The sequence below is a fragment of the Opisthocomus hoazin genome, chromosome 1 (genome assembly GCF_030867145.1).
Source record: "Opisthocomus hoazin isolate bOpiHoa1 chromosome 1, bOpiHoa1.hap1, whole genome shotgun sequence".
Lineage (NCBI taxonomy): Eukaryota > Metazoa > Chordata > Aves > Opisthocomiformes > Opisthocomidae > Opisthocomus > Opisthocomus hoazin.
Window position 1 is genome coordinate 35,392,994 of NC_134414.1, and position 16,686 is coordinate 35,409,679.

General features: G+C 43.6%; 1 protein-coding gene across 1 annotated transcript in view; it reads left to right on the plus strand.

The window, feature by feature from the left end:
• Positions 1–16,180, plus strand: part of HTR2A (5-hydroxytryptamine receptor 2A) — a 29,641-nt gene extending 13,461 nt beyond the window's left edge. The window contains exon 3 of the mRNA XM_009942794.2: positions 14,689–16,180. Within this exon, the coding sequence (XP_009941096.1) occupies positions 14,689–15,488 (800 nt within the window). The 3' untranslated portion in view covers positions 15,489–16,180. The remainder of the gene's footprint in view (positions 1–14,688) is intronic.
• Positions 16,181–16,686: the final 506 nt, after the last annotated feature.

Consider the following 16,686-nt stretch of genomic DNA (forward strand, 5'->3'; position numbering starts at 1 on the left):
ACACTTATTTATGAAAAAGTGCTCAAATGAATGGCAATGATTGAACTGCTTTCTAAATTCTCCAAATTTGGAAACACAGAGATAAAGAAACAACATAAAAATCCATAGGGCCATATTTCCAAACTAGAGACATTGAGCAACCTGGCACACTTGTGGGTGGGAAAGAACACATTATACCAGTACATATGTATTGTCATATGAAGAATAATTATTACGTATTTACCATTTACCATTTTCTTTTTGTGTAATTATCTGATTATCAGGACACGAAGGTTTCTGAGTATGAAAAATGCACACAGTCATTTTGTGAGCTCCCCTTTTGCTAGAAACATTCTGCTTTACAGGCAAAAAAAGGAATGGGAGTGATCACAACATTAATGTGTGGCTTTTCTTTCTGCTTTGGATTTATATTTAAGGCAAGTTTTAAATGATAGACCTGTATTTTTAATAGTGGAGTTATGTGGAAAGAACCTGGTTAGTCAAGGTACTGATGACAGAATTTGTTCATTGTATTTTCCTTTTTTGAAAAAAAAACTGTCTTTGCTTTGAAGACCATAAGGACCATGTTCTTCTTCCCCTTGAAACTGCCGGCAAAAAAGTATTAAGTTCAATTGGACCAAGCTGGTCCTTTCATCAGGTTTCTATGAATGAATAAGTAACTGCTCCTGGTTGGCAATATGACTTCTAGTCAGCCAGTCTCTCTTTGTAGGATACTTCAGAGTAAATGGAATGTTTTAAGAATGAAGGCAATAACAGTACCGTGCCTACAATAAGTTATTCCTCCTTCTCTGAAAGGCTAGATTTTATAGCCAGTCGTGTGCCCAGCACAGCACGAAATACACACAAGAATCCAGAATGGATTCCCCATCCAGAGGGGGAAGGACAAGCCTAGGTCCTAACCGCAGGATACACTTTTCTGCAGAAAGTGCTATGTGAGGTTTTGCAAAACGCAGAAAGGACATGTTTCGCAGGCCTGCTCTCATCTTTTTCCAGTAGGTCTTTACAATCGTACATACTTAAAATGGGATCCTGTGTTGACCAAGATATTACTCTAATCAGAGGAATTGGGATTTCTGCCTAGCAGAAGCCACATGCAATATAAATGAGCAGAAAAGAAGTGCACAAAGAATCATGTTGGGATTTATAAACTCTGTCATCTGTACACTGTAATTGCATTTAATCGCCTTATAAATTAAAAATAGTGTTGTTAAAGTAGCACTGTATTGCATAAAAGAAAATGTCAAGAACAAAGAAATTACCAGTCATTTTAAAATTATACAGAGCAATTTCACAACTTCTTTTATGTATTTCAAAGAAACAAATTGTATTGAAGTCAGATTTTGCATTTTATAAGGTTAAGAAAAAGAAACATATCACAGAATTCTGCTTTAAAATGAAATCCTTACATTTATCCCAATTAGCAGCAACATTGCCAACTATCGCATACTCAGGCTGCAATTAACCTTCCCTGTGCATTTCCTGGCCCACGCCATTGGCACCATTTCTAAGCAGAAGCCCAGCTAATAAAAGTCAGGGGATTTGTCAGAGCTGAGACAACATATTCCTAATTACCTACAGCAAATTTAGAAATACCTGTCAGCTGATTTTTCATAAGATGTCCTCCAGAGTCATTAATGAAAAACAGCCTGTCAAATTCCTATGACATCCTGAAAGCAGGCTGAGGCATCGCGATAAAGGCTCTCTTTTCTGACTGATCAAAATTGGAGCTGTGTTTTTCACAGTATCCAGCCCTGCATTTATGTTGCAAGTAAATCACACCCACTAGGAAGACTTGTTTCCTTTCGGCAGAACATAACCCTTGTTACGATTTGGTATTGGATCTGAGTTTTGAAGCCTCAAATTAACTGCTATTGCTAGGGTCATAGGCTGAGCTGAATTGTGAGTATCCCAAGATACATACTGCGTCGTTTTAGGTCTCAGGTGCACTGAGTGAGTAGGGCAACTTTCTCCTTACAAGTGCGGAAGTGCCCGAGAGTTTTAGGCTGAATGTTCCTAGGGTAAAAAAAGCCCTGCCTTGCATACACAGAAGAGTGCGGCCAGCAGGTCGAGGGAGGTTCTCCTTCCCCTCTACACTGCCCTAGTGAGGCCTCATCTGGAGTACTCTGTCCAGTTCTGGGCTCCCCAGTTCAAGAAAGATGAGGAGCTACTGGAGAGAGTCCAGCGGAGGGCTACGAAGGTGATGAGGGGACTGGAACATCTCCTGTACAAGGAAAGGCTGAGGGAGCTGGGCTTGTTCAGCCTGAAGAAGAGAAGGCTGAGAGGGGATCTTATAAATGCTTATAAATATCTCAAGGGCGGGTGTCAGGAGGATGGGGCCAGACTCTTTTCAGTGGTGCCCAGCGACAGGACAAGGGGCAATGGGCACAAACTGAAGCATAGGAAGTTCCGTCTGAACATGAGGAAGAACTTCTTCCCTCTGAGGGTGACGGAGCACTGGAACAGGCTGCCCAGGGAGGTTGTGGAGTCTCCTTCTCTGGAGATATTCAAGACCCACCTGGACGTAGTCCTGTGCAGCCTGCTGTAGGTGACCCTGCTTCAGCAGGAGGGTTGGACTAGATGACCCACAGAGGTCCCTTCTGACCCCTAACTTTCTGTGATTCTGTGATACCACTGCAGGACATGAAGAGATCCCTCCAGCATTCAGAGCAGCCATTTCTTATTGCAAGGGCAGTTCTTTTAATTATTTTTTGTTTTCAAGATGGTTTGTGACATTCAGCAGAAAGGAAAGCCTAAAGATTATGCTAGAGCACCTAGACATCTGTAGATGGGAAATATGGGCAGATATGATCTATCACTTTTCCATCTTTTCTTCAACCCTGCCATCTTCCAAACATGATCAGGGCACTGACTGATCTGACAGAAGAGCTGTTCAGCCAGGGTGAAGGGCGTTCTCCACTGGCTGGGCAGTGAAGGATAAAGCACAGGATTGTGAATCGTGGTGTTCAGATCAGTGCAGGTCTCTAAGCTGCTTTGTGTCCTGTTTTTTCTTCCAAATTATCAATTGCATCAGGACATCTACCCCAATAACTGTCCAGCCATTGGTGCAGTCTCCTTGTAAGAAGCTGACTATTTGCTTAATCAGCAGCCTTTGCAAGCAACTGCAAAAGGAGACACAGAGAGGGGACAAAGATTTGGACTGAAGTGGGACCCTGAGGCTTAGAAAAACCAGAAGAATTACAGTGTTGGTTGTCTGTGCCTTTCAGGGTCAATGCAAAATTGTTACTAAAAAAAACCCCACATTAAACAATTTATCTGATAGTTACATTCAGTCTCCTGGTAAACCACACAACACTGCTGGAGAAATCTCAGAGAGATACCAACAGAAATCTCTGTTCAGTTCAGTGGTGGATTAAGGCAGAGTTAAGCAAATTACCAGCATTCAACTAATCATGTAAAGTATAATTAAAAGTCCAGAACTGTAAAAACTGGGATAGTAGAGGATCTTTTCACTTAGACTGCTTCAGGAACCATCATATTAGTTGCTTATGATAGTGGAATATTTAAGATTTTTCCATAATTTCTAGCTTATTTCTACTATATATACATATATATATATTTTAAGCATTACTGTGTACATAGAATGTGTAGCATATAATACATTAGCCCTGAGGAGCTTTCAACAGCTTCATAGCTACAAAGGCAGGCTGATAGCATGTGATCTGGGAAGATCCTGAGACAAATGTATAGCATTTCTTTCTTTCTCAAAGCTCAGTTATGCCCAGATCTACTCTTCTAAGGGGCCTGAACAGTGAACACTGCAAAGCCACCTAACATAGAAGACAAAAAAGTCCTCTGCCAAACAAGAAGAATATCTCAAGTGGATAGACTTGATTCCACTTAGAGGCTCTTTTCCTTTTCAAATTAACATATTTACCTAAGCCAGTGACAACTGTAAATTTGGAACTTCTTTCGAGCAGGAATTAAACCCTTGCTACAGGGAACTTAAAAACACCAATGCAGTTTAAACAACGTAACTGAGTACACAGAAAGGCAAAAGGGTGTTTGACCGGCTCTGCCGCATTTTGCTCAGCCACAGAAGTGGCAAGTTTGTCCATCCAGGAGCTTTAAATGAGAATCAGTAGCACTCTCTCTCTCTGCGGAGAGCTAGGCTGGAGAACTATGGTACCTCTTGCAATTTTTCAAACTAAATATCCAGCTCTTTACCATAAGGTCAGTAATTTCTAATCACTTCTAATCACCACGGATGAAGTGGTTACACAGGCATCATCAGCCTACGTCCCTTGGAGAGCATCAAGCCCAGCTCCTACCCAAGTCCCAGCTGACAGCGGGACTGTAGCTGCCCTCTGCCTACCTGGGACTTTGGTTCTGCTCAGCCAGCATCCCTCAGGCAAGCCCCTTCCTCGGCTCCCTGCCCACGCTCAGCCAGACACCGCCTTACTCCCTGCTCTTGACAGACTCGGGGACAGTGACCAGTCTCAATCTCACCAAGACAGTGACCGGTCTCAATCTCACCAAAGACCAGACTGCAAATAAATAGTTGCTGTAAACAATAATGCAATTCAGTCACAGGGTGGGAGGTCTTAAAAGGCTTTTACTGTTACACTAGAAACCCCTCTTCCCCACCCCCCACCCCTGCTCCACTGATTTTTGCAGCTGGGGTTTGATTTCCTCCAGACTTCACCAAACCCATATGAAAATATAAATTCTATTGACAAATTACAGGGCTACAAAACTTTCAGAAGTCTCCACTGCTAGCCTATGCCCTGTCTACCCTATCCACTTGAGGATAGGTCATCTCCTTTGAGTTAACAGACAGAGCAGCACTGACGCATTGCCAAACTGCAGGCTAAAGGTTTCACAGCAGTGGCCTTGTTGGTCTTCAGGGGACTGTCAATGTTTGTAACGACCTACACATGCAGTTACCAACACAAGGCTGATACAACTAGTAAAAACTTTACTGATGACTTCAGATCATGAACACATAGCTGGTAAGTCAGTTATCTAGAAAAACTTGCAATCTTAGTTGAGCAGGTATGTGGGCACGTGCAGATGGGTATGTGTCCATGTGAAATTAGTGCTTATTTTCAGCCCTGCTTCTTTTAACAGCACGTGTTGTAGCATCCACACGCCTCTGAGCCGAGGAGGATATAGAATACCTATGTCTTTCCACCCCTTGTCATATTTCATACTCTCAGATGTTAAAATGCACCCAAGGGTTGCAGGCAGGTCTTCCTGACCTCTCCTTCTTCAGGAACTTCCCGTGAGAATGCAGCAAGAATTGCTGGCCTGAGGGAAGGGCTAAAAAGCAAGAGAAGCCTCTTGCCAGATGCAAATCTAACCTAGCCCAGCTCCCAGCAGAAGGAAGTTATGACATCCATACAGATGGCCTGCATGGAGCAGGGTTTGCCCTTGTCTCAGTGCTCCTTCAGCATTGTCCCTCTGGCACCAGTTGCCCACTTGCCCTCAGCATCACCCAGGAATCACAAGACCACAGGGCAAAGGAGGATCAGTCTCATCTTGGACGTGATATGGCAATGTGGTGCCAAAACACTGCTGAAGCGCCCCAATAAACACTTCTCTGTCCAGTCTCTAAGGATGGGATAAGTTTTCACCTGGGGAACATAGGGATGATGCCTTCTCAGGTAAACAAGTTTGCTCTACGTGGCACAGTGGCGTGCTCCATACTGGAGATCAGGTTGAGTGGGTTCCTCTGCACCAGTAAAGAGGAACAGGATTTTTAGGCTGTCTCTATTATTGGTTTTTAACCTCCTGGACATCCTGGAGCTAAACAGCTCTGTTCTGCCTTCTGCTGCAAAAGCAAGCCCAGATGCCTTCTTGCCTCTCTCTTCTCTGTACGTCCATTGATAATGACTTGTATTTGCACAGTAATTTACACAAGGCAAAGAGATTTACTTTTTACCTAAAAGCTCACACACCTAGTGAGTCTAGGGCTGGGATCTTTTGACATCTTTCTCCAGGCTTAACATCACTAAAATATTCAGAATCAGACCATGAGATCTAACCAAGCACAGTAAAAGGGAGTTTCATCGAATCCACAGGAGACCGCTGGAAGAATCTGGCGTGTGGTACACATTATTTTGTTCTTTAGTCATGTTGTGCAAAAATTTTTTTTACTGGGCAATTTGGTAGTTCTTACTTTTTTAGGAAAAGTTCTGTGCCTCAGTAGATATAAATGTTACAGTAAACAACGAGCTGGAATTCAAGTATACGTCATCTAAAAAGAAAATTTCTGCATAAATTGACAGCCTTTCAATTTTCTGAGCTTTCCACCGATCAAGAACATATTCTTCCTGGTAAAGAAGGAGTGAGTATCCCAAGATAAATACTGTGTCGTTTTAGGTCTCAGGTGCACTGAGTGAGTAGGGCAACTTTCTCCTTACAAGTGCGGAAGTGCCCGAGAGTTTTAGGCTGAATGTTCCTAGGGTAAAAAAAGCCCTGCCTTGCGTACCTTTGGCATACACAGAAGAGTGTGGCCAGCAGGTCGAGGGAGGTTCTCCTTCCCCTCTACTCCGTGCTAGTGAGGCCTCATCTGGAGTACTGTGTCCAGTTCTGGGCTCCCCACTTCAAGAAAGATGAGGAGCTACTGGAGAGAGTCAAGCGGAGGGCTACGAGGATGGTGAGGGGACTGGAACATCTCGCCTACGAGGAAAGGCTGAGGGAGCTGGGCTTGTTCAGCCTGAAGAAGAGAAGGCTGAGAGGGGACCTTATAAATGCTCACAAATATCTGAAGCGTGGGTGTCAGGAAGATGGGGTCAAGCTCTTTTCAGTAGTGCCCAGTGACAGGACAAGGGGCAATGGGCACAAACTGAAGCACAGGAAGTTCCATCTGAACATGAGGAAGAACTTCTTCCCTCTGAGAGTGACGGAGCACTGGAACAGGCTGCCCAGGGAGGTTGTGGAGTCTCCTTCTCTGGAGATATTCAAGACCCGCCTGGACGTATTCCTGTGCAGCCTGCTGTAGGTGACCCTGCTTCGGCAGGACGGTTGGACTAGATGGCCCACAGAGGTCCCTTCCAACCCCTACCATTCTGTGATTCTGTGATTCTGTGATTCTGTGATTCTGTGATTCTGTGATTCTTCCTATCTGTTGGCCCTAGAGGTGAAAGTTATACCTATGAGTGTCCCGCACTGCAAGTCACTGGTGTGCTAACTCCAGGCAGAAATACTTCTACTCTACAAAGACAGCAGCACTGCAGAGCTTCAGTTACACTGAGGCAACTTACAGTCAAGGGACAAAGAGGGGATTACCTGGGAATAACTGCAAGCACATCAGAAAATAACTAAAAAAATGTAATATCCAGATGTATACCAAAACTAGCTTTGGGAAATGCGACTGCCTCCCTGCTTATGAAAGAGCAGACCAGGCACCACAGCTTTCTCCAGCAATTTCTCATCCCTTGGAGGCCTCCCTTCTGCGCACTGCTGTTGGCAGAAGGGGAAGGCAGCCTATGCAGACAGACCTGTGCTGGCACTAAACTAAGAGGGTTTGGTTCCAATACCAAGTTTCTCTATTTCAGGTTGTTCAGCTAAAATCACTGGGGGTCCATTCACCGTTGCTCCTTGCTGCACATATGAATGGCATAGTCTGAAATCCCCAGTCCCTAAATCCTTTCTCAAAATAAATTTCTGCAGGACATTTATAAATCTTTCTTTCTTTCTTTCTTTCTTTCTAGCTATTTGATAAACGTAGACTTCTCTATGCCTCTGTTAGTCCCTTTAGTGACTGGGTAATAGTATTACACAGAGGGATAACAACTCATGATTTAAGATAGCTGTGAGAAGCCAGTAAGCACCTTGGCACAAGCCTCTGCCCAAACCAAAGATAATGATGTCACTGGCTGAAAAGCAAAGACTGTACTAGTGGAGAGGCTCCACAGGAAATTGCTATGTGTGTCTTCCTTAGATACTCAGAAGGATTGGAAAATCCAGCAAGGAAATAAGAAGGATCAGACATGAAGGACACAGAACTGACAAGCCCTGCAAGCACAGCTAAGAAAGGGGATCTGAGGTGTGCATAGGCAGGAACAGCACTTAAAGCCGAGAGCAAAGAAGCTGTTTCCTGCTGTTGAATTTGTGTCTTCTGGGAAATAGGGCTGCATGCACATTTTGTAAGGCAACAGGATTATACCAAAGCAGCAAGCGACTCTGTCAGCGCTTTCCTCTCATAACTCACCCCACCCTGGAGCCCCGCGTTTCTAATCAGTTGGGTCAGCAAGGGGCAACTATCCTTCCTTTCTGGCTCTGTCCTCCCTGTAATGCTCCTCTAAATCTGTTCCTATTTAATTTATTATCACAGTCCTACAAATTAATTTGCACAGACACACCTCTGTACTTGTAAGAAATAGGCTTCAGGACTGAGCACATAAATGAGAAATATATCAGGAAGACACTAAGACTTTTCTGATTTTGTTTTTCTAAAGTGAAATAGAGCATTTATGGCATTATATTACTATAAATGATCATTTACAATAATTTTCTCACATGAAAAATACTGAATATATCTCCTACTAAGCTAAATAATATGTTTCCTTAGAGATTTTCTGAGCTGCCAAGAACAAAGCCATTTCAAAATTTATAAAATAATCCAAGTATTACCTGGCACTCCCCATGTGAAATTAAATATAAAGTAGTTTTACTTTCAGTTGTATTAAATAGAACATGTGTGACCAAATAAACTGTTCCAAGGGAAAGCCACAGAAACCAGCTTTGTGTGTGCCCTTGGACAAAAACCTGGATTTGGCCTATAGACAGCGATAAGGAAAATGCCCAGATCCTCTCTGACTGCAGTCCTATGAGGATGGCCTTTCGGGATGCAGAAAGGAGAAGATGCTCCACCAGCACTGTGACTCATTTAGCTCTCAAGGAAATCCATCTGAAAGCAAATATTGCACAGGGATTTGTGAGAGAAAGCTTCTCACCCACTCCTGCCTCCACCAACATGTGTACTTGCCACTAGGGAACAGATCCGTGCTTCTCGCGTGCAAGGAGAAATTCTAGCCCAGGACTTCAGGGATATTGCCACGCTGATTAGGAAAGGCAGCAGTTTTTTAACGTTCATGTTAACCAGATGCAGATTCAGACGGTGGCTCCCAAACTACCCAGAGCTTTTCAACGTCCTCACTCCGCATGTGGAAATTTCTGCTTCTGCACTGCTACCCATCAGCAAACTGCACAACCTTGCTACTGGCAATGTGGCTGGTGGTATCTGGGTGGCAACAAAACTACAACATGAAAGGTTTGTCATGACTGGAAATGAGTCAGCTGGGAAATAACATGTTCAGGTGCATGCAAAAATCAGCTCAGTGTTTGCAGCTCTGGGGAAATGATGACTTCTGTAACTGTGAGTGCCACACATCAAGCAGAGACACGGAGACAGACTGCGTGGCTCTTCTGCGGATGCTTAAGTGAAAGTGCATAGCTAGCTGTAGCTAAACTCCAGCTCCTGATATAAGTTCCAGACACATTTTCATCATTAGTACTCAGAGAAGGACATAGTCCATGTCCCGCCCCAACAGGCTCGCTGTAGTCTGAGTTCCTAGAGGAAGCAAACATCCACACAGGGCACCATTATAGCCCAGAGGAATAAATACTATTTTATGTGGTTATTTCAGTCCAAAATGTTGAAAATAATGTGATGGCCACATTGCACCAAGGCAGTTTTCACACAAAATGAAACAGAGAGTATGGGTTGTATGCCTTGGGTTGTAGCATGTGGTGATACATGGATGGGTGTTTGTCGGCTGATTTTGTACATGTACTAAAGGAGGGTATTCTCAGAGTACAGAAAAGTACCAGATACAAAGCATGGACCTTCCAAAGAAATTAGACAATATTGCCACACTGAGCTGCTTGAAGGAGACACTGGCCTTCTCCAAGCACCAATCCCTTCAGAGGTCCCCAGTGTCACTGCACATCTCAGTGCAGTGGCCCGTGATCTGGCCCATAACCTGAGTATGTCTGAATCACTGCGACTGCTAAAACTTGAGCTGGGGAGGCTTTTTTCTTTTTCATGCAAAAGTGAACAAAGGTGCCAAATTTTGTTGAGAAACTGTAATGACATTTCTAAAAGGTGTTTATTATCCCTTGAACATTTATTAACGCAAGTAGTAATGTTCATTTGTATTCAAACCGTCTGAAATGGATATATGTGAGGTGAAAGCACGTGACTGACAGTTTCTGCTTGAAGGAGACCTCACAGAAGTAACATTGACTTTATCAGTTCACTCCCCCCCTCCTTCTCCTCATCCTAAGTAGCTCAAGTGTGCCACTCTTCAGGGCATATTGCAAATTCTGGCGTTGATTCATTGATGGTCTCAGCAGCTCAAGGCAGCTGCAAACCCAGTTTACCTGTCTAGCTGAAGTGGTTTTATGGCTGCTGTATACAGAAGGATATCTCTGAGGACATATCTCTGAGGATTTGCAAGCCAGCAATATGTACCACTAAATCATCCTTTGTCAGTTTTACCAGGCTTTTTGTGAGAACCACCAGCAGGATGCTATTGCTTTACTTCTTAACCTTTGATGTTTTCAAGAGCCTTTTGTCATTCTGAAGTTGTGCCCAAATGCTTGAGGTTTAATGCAGGATTTATTACTCATCTTTGTTATTTAGGTTCTATTTTGCAGTTTATTAAAGTCCATAGAGTTTGAAACAACCACCTGTGTATAAATCAAGCTATATAAATAAACCACCTTCTACCAGAGGAAGCTAATATTTAGGCTTTGGCTGCAAGGGAAAATGTTCTGATATAAGTGGGAATGTCAACTGGAAAGACAGCGGCTAATGTACCTCCAGTGCTTGAATGGATGCTCCCATTCTGTGCTGAGTGCTTCCTTTGTCTCAGCTTAATTTGATTTGGAAGTGGAGTAAGATAAACCACAGAAACACTCAGTGATATATCAAGGCTTTTTCCAGACTGACCTTGAGCTTGTGGAAGCCAGGGACATGGAACAGCTCTTCTGCAACAGCCTTGCCAAGTTGTTTCCCCGAGATCTACTGTTTGTATATGGTCCATTTCCCAAATACCTGCTCATCCCCACCTGGTAGCTCTGCATGAGCCTTCCTGTGAGGCTGATTTTCTTCCCTTGGTGTTTGAATACACAGACACAGTCTTCTTAAACATCCACAGTCACCAAAGCAGGGACCTGCAAAGTGAGGGCAATAAAACCAGCAAGAAATTATACATCTGAATTATCATGGAGAAATACACCAGTCAGCTTCGATCTTTAAAGAAAGAATTCAGTCAGCTGTAATAATGCTTAGACTGGGAATTTTGGTTGTGGGTCTGCAGTACAAGCTTGATCTTGTCCAAACCTGAGTGACATTCTTGGCCATGTGTGATGTCTTAAAAATCCCATCAGAATAGTTGACTTGGGATGCACATGGAAGCTCCTTTATTTACAGTTTAAAGATGACTGCCTTCAAATTTGGTCCCTGTGCCCAATTTGCTTTCCTCATGCTGCAGAAGCCAGAAGCTATCTGTTGAAGCGGAACAAACTCTGCTCCTTTGAGGAAGGGAGCAGTAAGTTTAGTCCCTGTAGAGATATGAAAAGAGAGAGTTGGGCTGGAAGTTAATTTATTCCATGCAGGAATGCCACAGTATCACTTGTGGGATCCCCTACATCAGCTGAACTGGGGTGTACACAAAAAGCAGGTCACTGCTGTCAATGTCCTCTGCTACCAACCCCTGACACCTCTGGTATTTTCAAACTGTGCATAGGCCAGTTACCCTCAGCTGCAGGGCAAAGATGCCTTGAATGGTCATTCACAAAAACTTACATGGCTAGCAGTGCCTGCTACAGCTCTGCTGAGAACAGCACTTTTGCACTTGTTAAAGGAATGACAAGGAAACATAAAACTGCCAGCTACAAGATGAAGCTCATTTCCATTCGGTCATTTTTTAAAGCCAGATGTCTGGATTCAGATGCCAGTCCTCCAGAAGCTGCTAACAACAAAACAAAGCAGGTGGGGAATTGCTGGCCTTGTATTTTGGGTGAGGGGTTGTAACTGACTTTGGCCTTTCATTTGAAAAAGCTTGCGATTAGGCTAAAATTTTCCTCTTTCTAGTGCTGCTGCCTCTCCTCCCATGCCTCCTGTTGCAGCTGAACCACAAGGTCTCTAGTAATGAAAGGCATCTTTTTATTCTGCCAATACCATTGTTTATTTTATCTCTGCAGCTCACACTAGGTCCTTGAATGAAATGAAAAAACAGCCCTGCTCTTATCAGTACAGGGCAGAACCGGACGGGAAACTTGTGGTATTGCTCTGACTAGTGCTGCGTCTTCATGCAGCTGAAGTGTAATGCTGGGAGGTGCTGGGCTGGGTGCCTGCAGCATCCCTTCCACTCATCCGACAAAGAAGAGAAACTTCAATGCATTCCCCATTTCCCTGGAGGTGTTCAGCAGCCCGGATTACTCAGCCGTGGCTGGTCAATGTGGCTTCTGCAGCCGACCTGTCCCTCTGCGCTGTCGGTCGGACTGACTCGGAGCTTGTTTAGGCAGCAGCTTTCCTGAAGTCACTGGAGGTTTCCATCAGCTCGACTCAGGGGCTGCCACACACTGCATGAGTTTGCACCTCACCCACAGGCTTCTCATTGCCCAAGTTCAAGCATTCAGAGCTTGTGCAGCAGAAACAGAAAGGGCAATACCGCAGGCTCTCCACCGGCTTCTGCCCTGGGCAGATAAGAACAACACTTCTGTAAGTTGGCCCAAGGCATCGCCATGACTCAGTTCAAAGCTGTGCAGATAAAATAAGCTACAGTGTTGTTGGAAAAATAAAGAGCACTGGTGCTGGAAAAACAAAGACCTTTGTAGAAGCTCGAGAAGCACCAAAAGAATGGAACATTTGAAGAGAATAATAGTATAATGCTATTATTACTGTTATTATTATTGTTTTGTACTGTGCCTGGACTCCACAGCCTCCCTCTAGGACTGGAGCTGTTACGCTGGGCACTGGAAATGTGTGAAATGAAGAGACAGCCTGGGCTTTTAAAGCACCAGAATGGGAAGAAGGGAAAGGAAGGGAGGTAGGGGGAAGTAGCACTGAAATGCTCACGCTGAGAGGATGAGTTTCAGGACTCATCTGTGAAACAGTAAGTACATTCATGGGCACACAGGGGATAAGGTAGGGCACAGCATCATCCTCAGATCATAAGAAATTCTTCTCTAATTACTTTTTCCTTTCTCAAAAGCCAAATACAGCATCTGGGATTTCTGTTCAAAGTTGCAAAGGCGACTGAAGCTCCCAGATTATGCTAACTTTCCACAGGCGTCAGACTCCTAGCTGCTTTTACCCAAACAGGGCTGCATTATCACTCCCTGCTTCGCAACTCCATTTTTTGCTGCCTTCACAGCACATCATCCCTTTCGTTGTCTGAACATTGCCTCTCTTGGAGAGACAGCATCCATTTGGGTGGAGGGGAGGACACAAATATTGAAAAAAGCCCCAAAACCAACAACCAAAGAAACATCAGCTGTTTGATTTTGCTCAGACACTAGCAGCATTTGCAGATGTCCCTGAGGAAATGGCTGAGTGGGCTTGGATCAGACAGAGCAGTCCAAGGAGAACGGATCTCATCACTTGGCCTTGCCACTCATGACAGGGCAAGGACGTAGCACATGCTCCGGGGGAAGACAAGGTTTGCACAGCTGGCATTGCCTTCAGGGCTGTGCATGGAGAGGGCAGCCCGTGGTGGCTGGCAATACCGTGAAAGGACCTTTGCAGTCCCGCAGGGTGAACCACATCTCAGGCTGCCTCATATCGGTGTCTCTCAGTGCTTGATTTGTCCCCGTCTTTCCTCGGGCTGTTGCCATGGAAAGTCTTTAGCGTTTACGCTGTGTCAGCTGGATGGGGATTACAGGGAGCAAAGTAAAAGACCCAATGAAAGACTACTCTCAGACCTAAGACAGAAATTTCTCTTTCTTCCTAAAATTAGTATTTCGCAACCTAGTCAGTAAGCAGTACTTGGAACACTTTTAATGCTTTTACAAAAAACAGCCCAAGACCACTCTTGAGTCACCTCAGAAAAGAAAGCCATGATATCAGCTTGATCATAGTTGATAAAAGCCTCTGCCAAGGTGGCAGGAACCAAGGAGCAAGTCTGGAGATCACTACAGGGGGCCAAAGATCCAAGAACATAAGAAGTTATGCTTTTGTTGCTACCGGGTGTCATGGGACAGTTGGATGGAAGCAAATGTGTTTTACCTGTGGTTGAAGTTCTCTGAAGGACAAAGGAAATTCAGATTAGAGCAGCTGCAAAACCCCATGTAATGCCAGAGCTCTTCCCCTGCCCTTCTTTGCTGGAGGTCTGTAAAGGTGGTGGCAGCACAACTTCCAGAGGCTGGCAGACCACAGCTTAGCTCACGAAACTCAACTTCTGCAAGAACAAAGTTTCACACAGCATCCTTTCTTAGCATGGCCCCAGTAAAATGCCACAGCAGGGTTAGCATCGTGCTGCTGCTGAAACATGAGACGCAATATTTTTCCTTCCCCTGTGTAAATTCAGCTTGCTTTGGGGTGTCCACCAATCGTGGCTCTATCTGTTAGCATCCATTTGTGTCCTGTAACTGCTAATTCTTTGAGAAATTATCTGTGTATAGCCAGGAGTGTTTTGTTATTTTTCTTGGAGATTGGAAAGGGTATTTTTTAATTGTTGTGCTTAACCTCTTCTTTCTCTAATCCACTTTCAGGTATCTCCATGCCTATACCTGTCTTTGGACTACAAGATGACTCCAAAGTGTTTAAGAAAGGCAGCTGCTTACTTGCGGATGACAATTTTGTCCTAATAGGCTCTTTTGTGGCATTCTTCATCCCTCTAACCATCATGGTGGTCACCTACTTTTTAACTATCAAGTCACTGCAGAAGGAAGCTATGCTATGTGTGAATGACATTGGCCCAAAGACCAAGTTTGCCTCATTTAGCTTCCTCCCTCAAAGTTCCCTGTCCTCAGACAAACTCTTTCAGCGCTCTTTGAACAGAGACTTTGGGACTTCTGGGAGGAGAACCATGCAATCCATCAGCAACGAGCAGAAGGCTTCCAAGGTTCTTGGCATTGTCTTCTTCCTGTTTGTTGTGATGTGGTGCCCGTTCTTCATCACCAATGTGATGGCTGTAATTTGCAAGGAGTCATGCAATCAAGAAGTCATCGGAGGACTACTTAATGTATTTGTTTGGATTGGCTACCTTTCTTCGGCTGTCAATCCACTCGTATATACGTTGTTCAACAAAACCTACCGCTCAGCTTTCTCTCGTTACATTCAGTGTCACTACAAGGAGGAGAAGAAACCTTTCCAGCTGATTTTAGTGAACACTATCCCAGCGCTTGCGTATAATTCCAGCCAGCTTCAGCTAGCACAAATGAAGAGTTTAAAAAAGGAGGCAAAAATGATGGCTAAGGATTATTCGATGGTCACGATAGGAATACATCATTTGGATGGTACCTCCAAGGGAAGTATCAGTCCAGCGAACGAAAAGGTTAGCGGTGTGTGACGGTCGGCAGCTGCCATGACAACCACTGTGCGTATGCTGAAAATTTCACCTGGCTGTGAGAAGCTCTGATAGCTTAGGAAAATCAGCCCTGTTCAAAAGACCCTCCAATAACATCACATACACCTCATACTATCCTATGGATGAGAAGCAGGGTTGAAATGGTATCAAATGTGTAATTTTTTTCATACAGGACTTTGGCTGTTTTAAGCACAGGCTTTATTAAACTTATTTTTTTAATATTCTAAAGGATATATTTCTTAAAGAAAAAAAAATGCAATTTCTTGTATTATAACATGGGCTGTGAAGAAACCTACGCATATCTTTTCTCTTTGCAAATCAAAGCTAAGCTGTCCTTCGATGTCCTCGCAGAGTAGGCTCCAGCTAGTTTGTCTTGCTACAATGGAATTTGATCATTAACTGAATGAGCACTTTATGGAATTTTAAATAAAATGATGATTAATTTACTAATATATATTTAAAGTAAATTTTAAAGCATTAAAAAACCTATTATAACCTGTATAGATTAATTATATCGAAATTTTGGTAACAGTGTTTTTATGGCTATTTTTTTCTTCTGAATGACCATTCTGAAACGTGACTGGACTTTTCTGCCTTTTGTTCTATAGTTCAAATTAGCAACCTTCAACGGTAAATTATACTTGAACAATCCGTTGTTTCTACCACCATTCTTAATTTTTATTTCCTGTCTTGTACTTTATTTCAATTTCAAAAGTTTCATCTGTTCTGCTTAAAACTTGAAAGTCATTTTTTCAAAAGTAATTATTGGGCTTGATTCCCTGCTCCTTCCCGCTGGTGTTGACAGGGAAGTGAAGTGAGAGAAGAGTGGAAAATCAGACACAACATTGCTAACTAATTTCAGGAACGATTCCACATTCATGCCTCTGTTCGATTCCAACAGTCTAATTTAAGTAATGGCAGTGGAAGTTTTGCACAAGTAAATCCTTCAGTAAAAGATTGCAGCAGATGCTCTCTCATCATTTCTCTTGGGTTAAAAAGGCCATTATAAAGATATCCTTCTGGTTTTGTTAAGGGCTTGTAGAGCCAGAATTATTAGAAAACTGTTACTTGCTCAGAATTGTTTTCCCTGGTTTCGCTGTTTTGCTGTTACGGTAGATTGCTCAGGAATGATAGGTAGCTTGCACTATTAGGACTCAGCCTTAATGAAATACGTATGGGT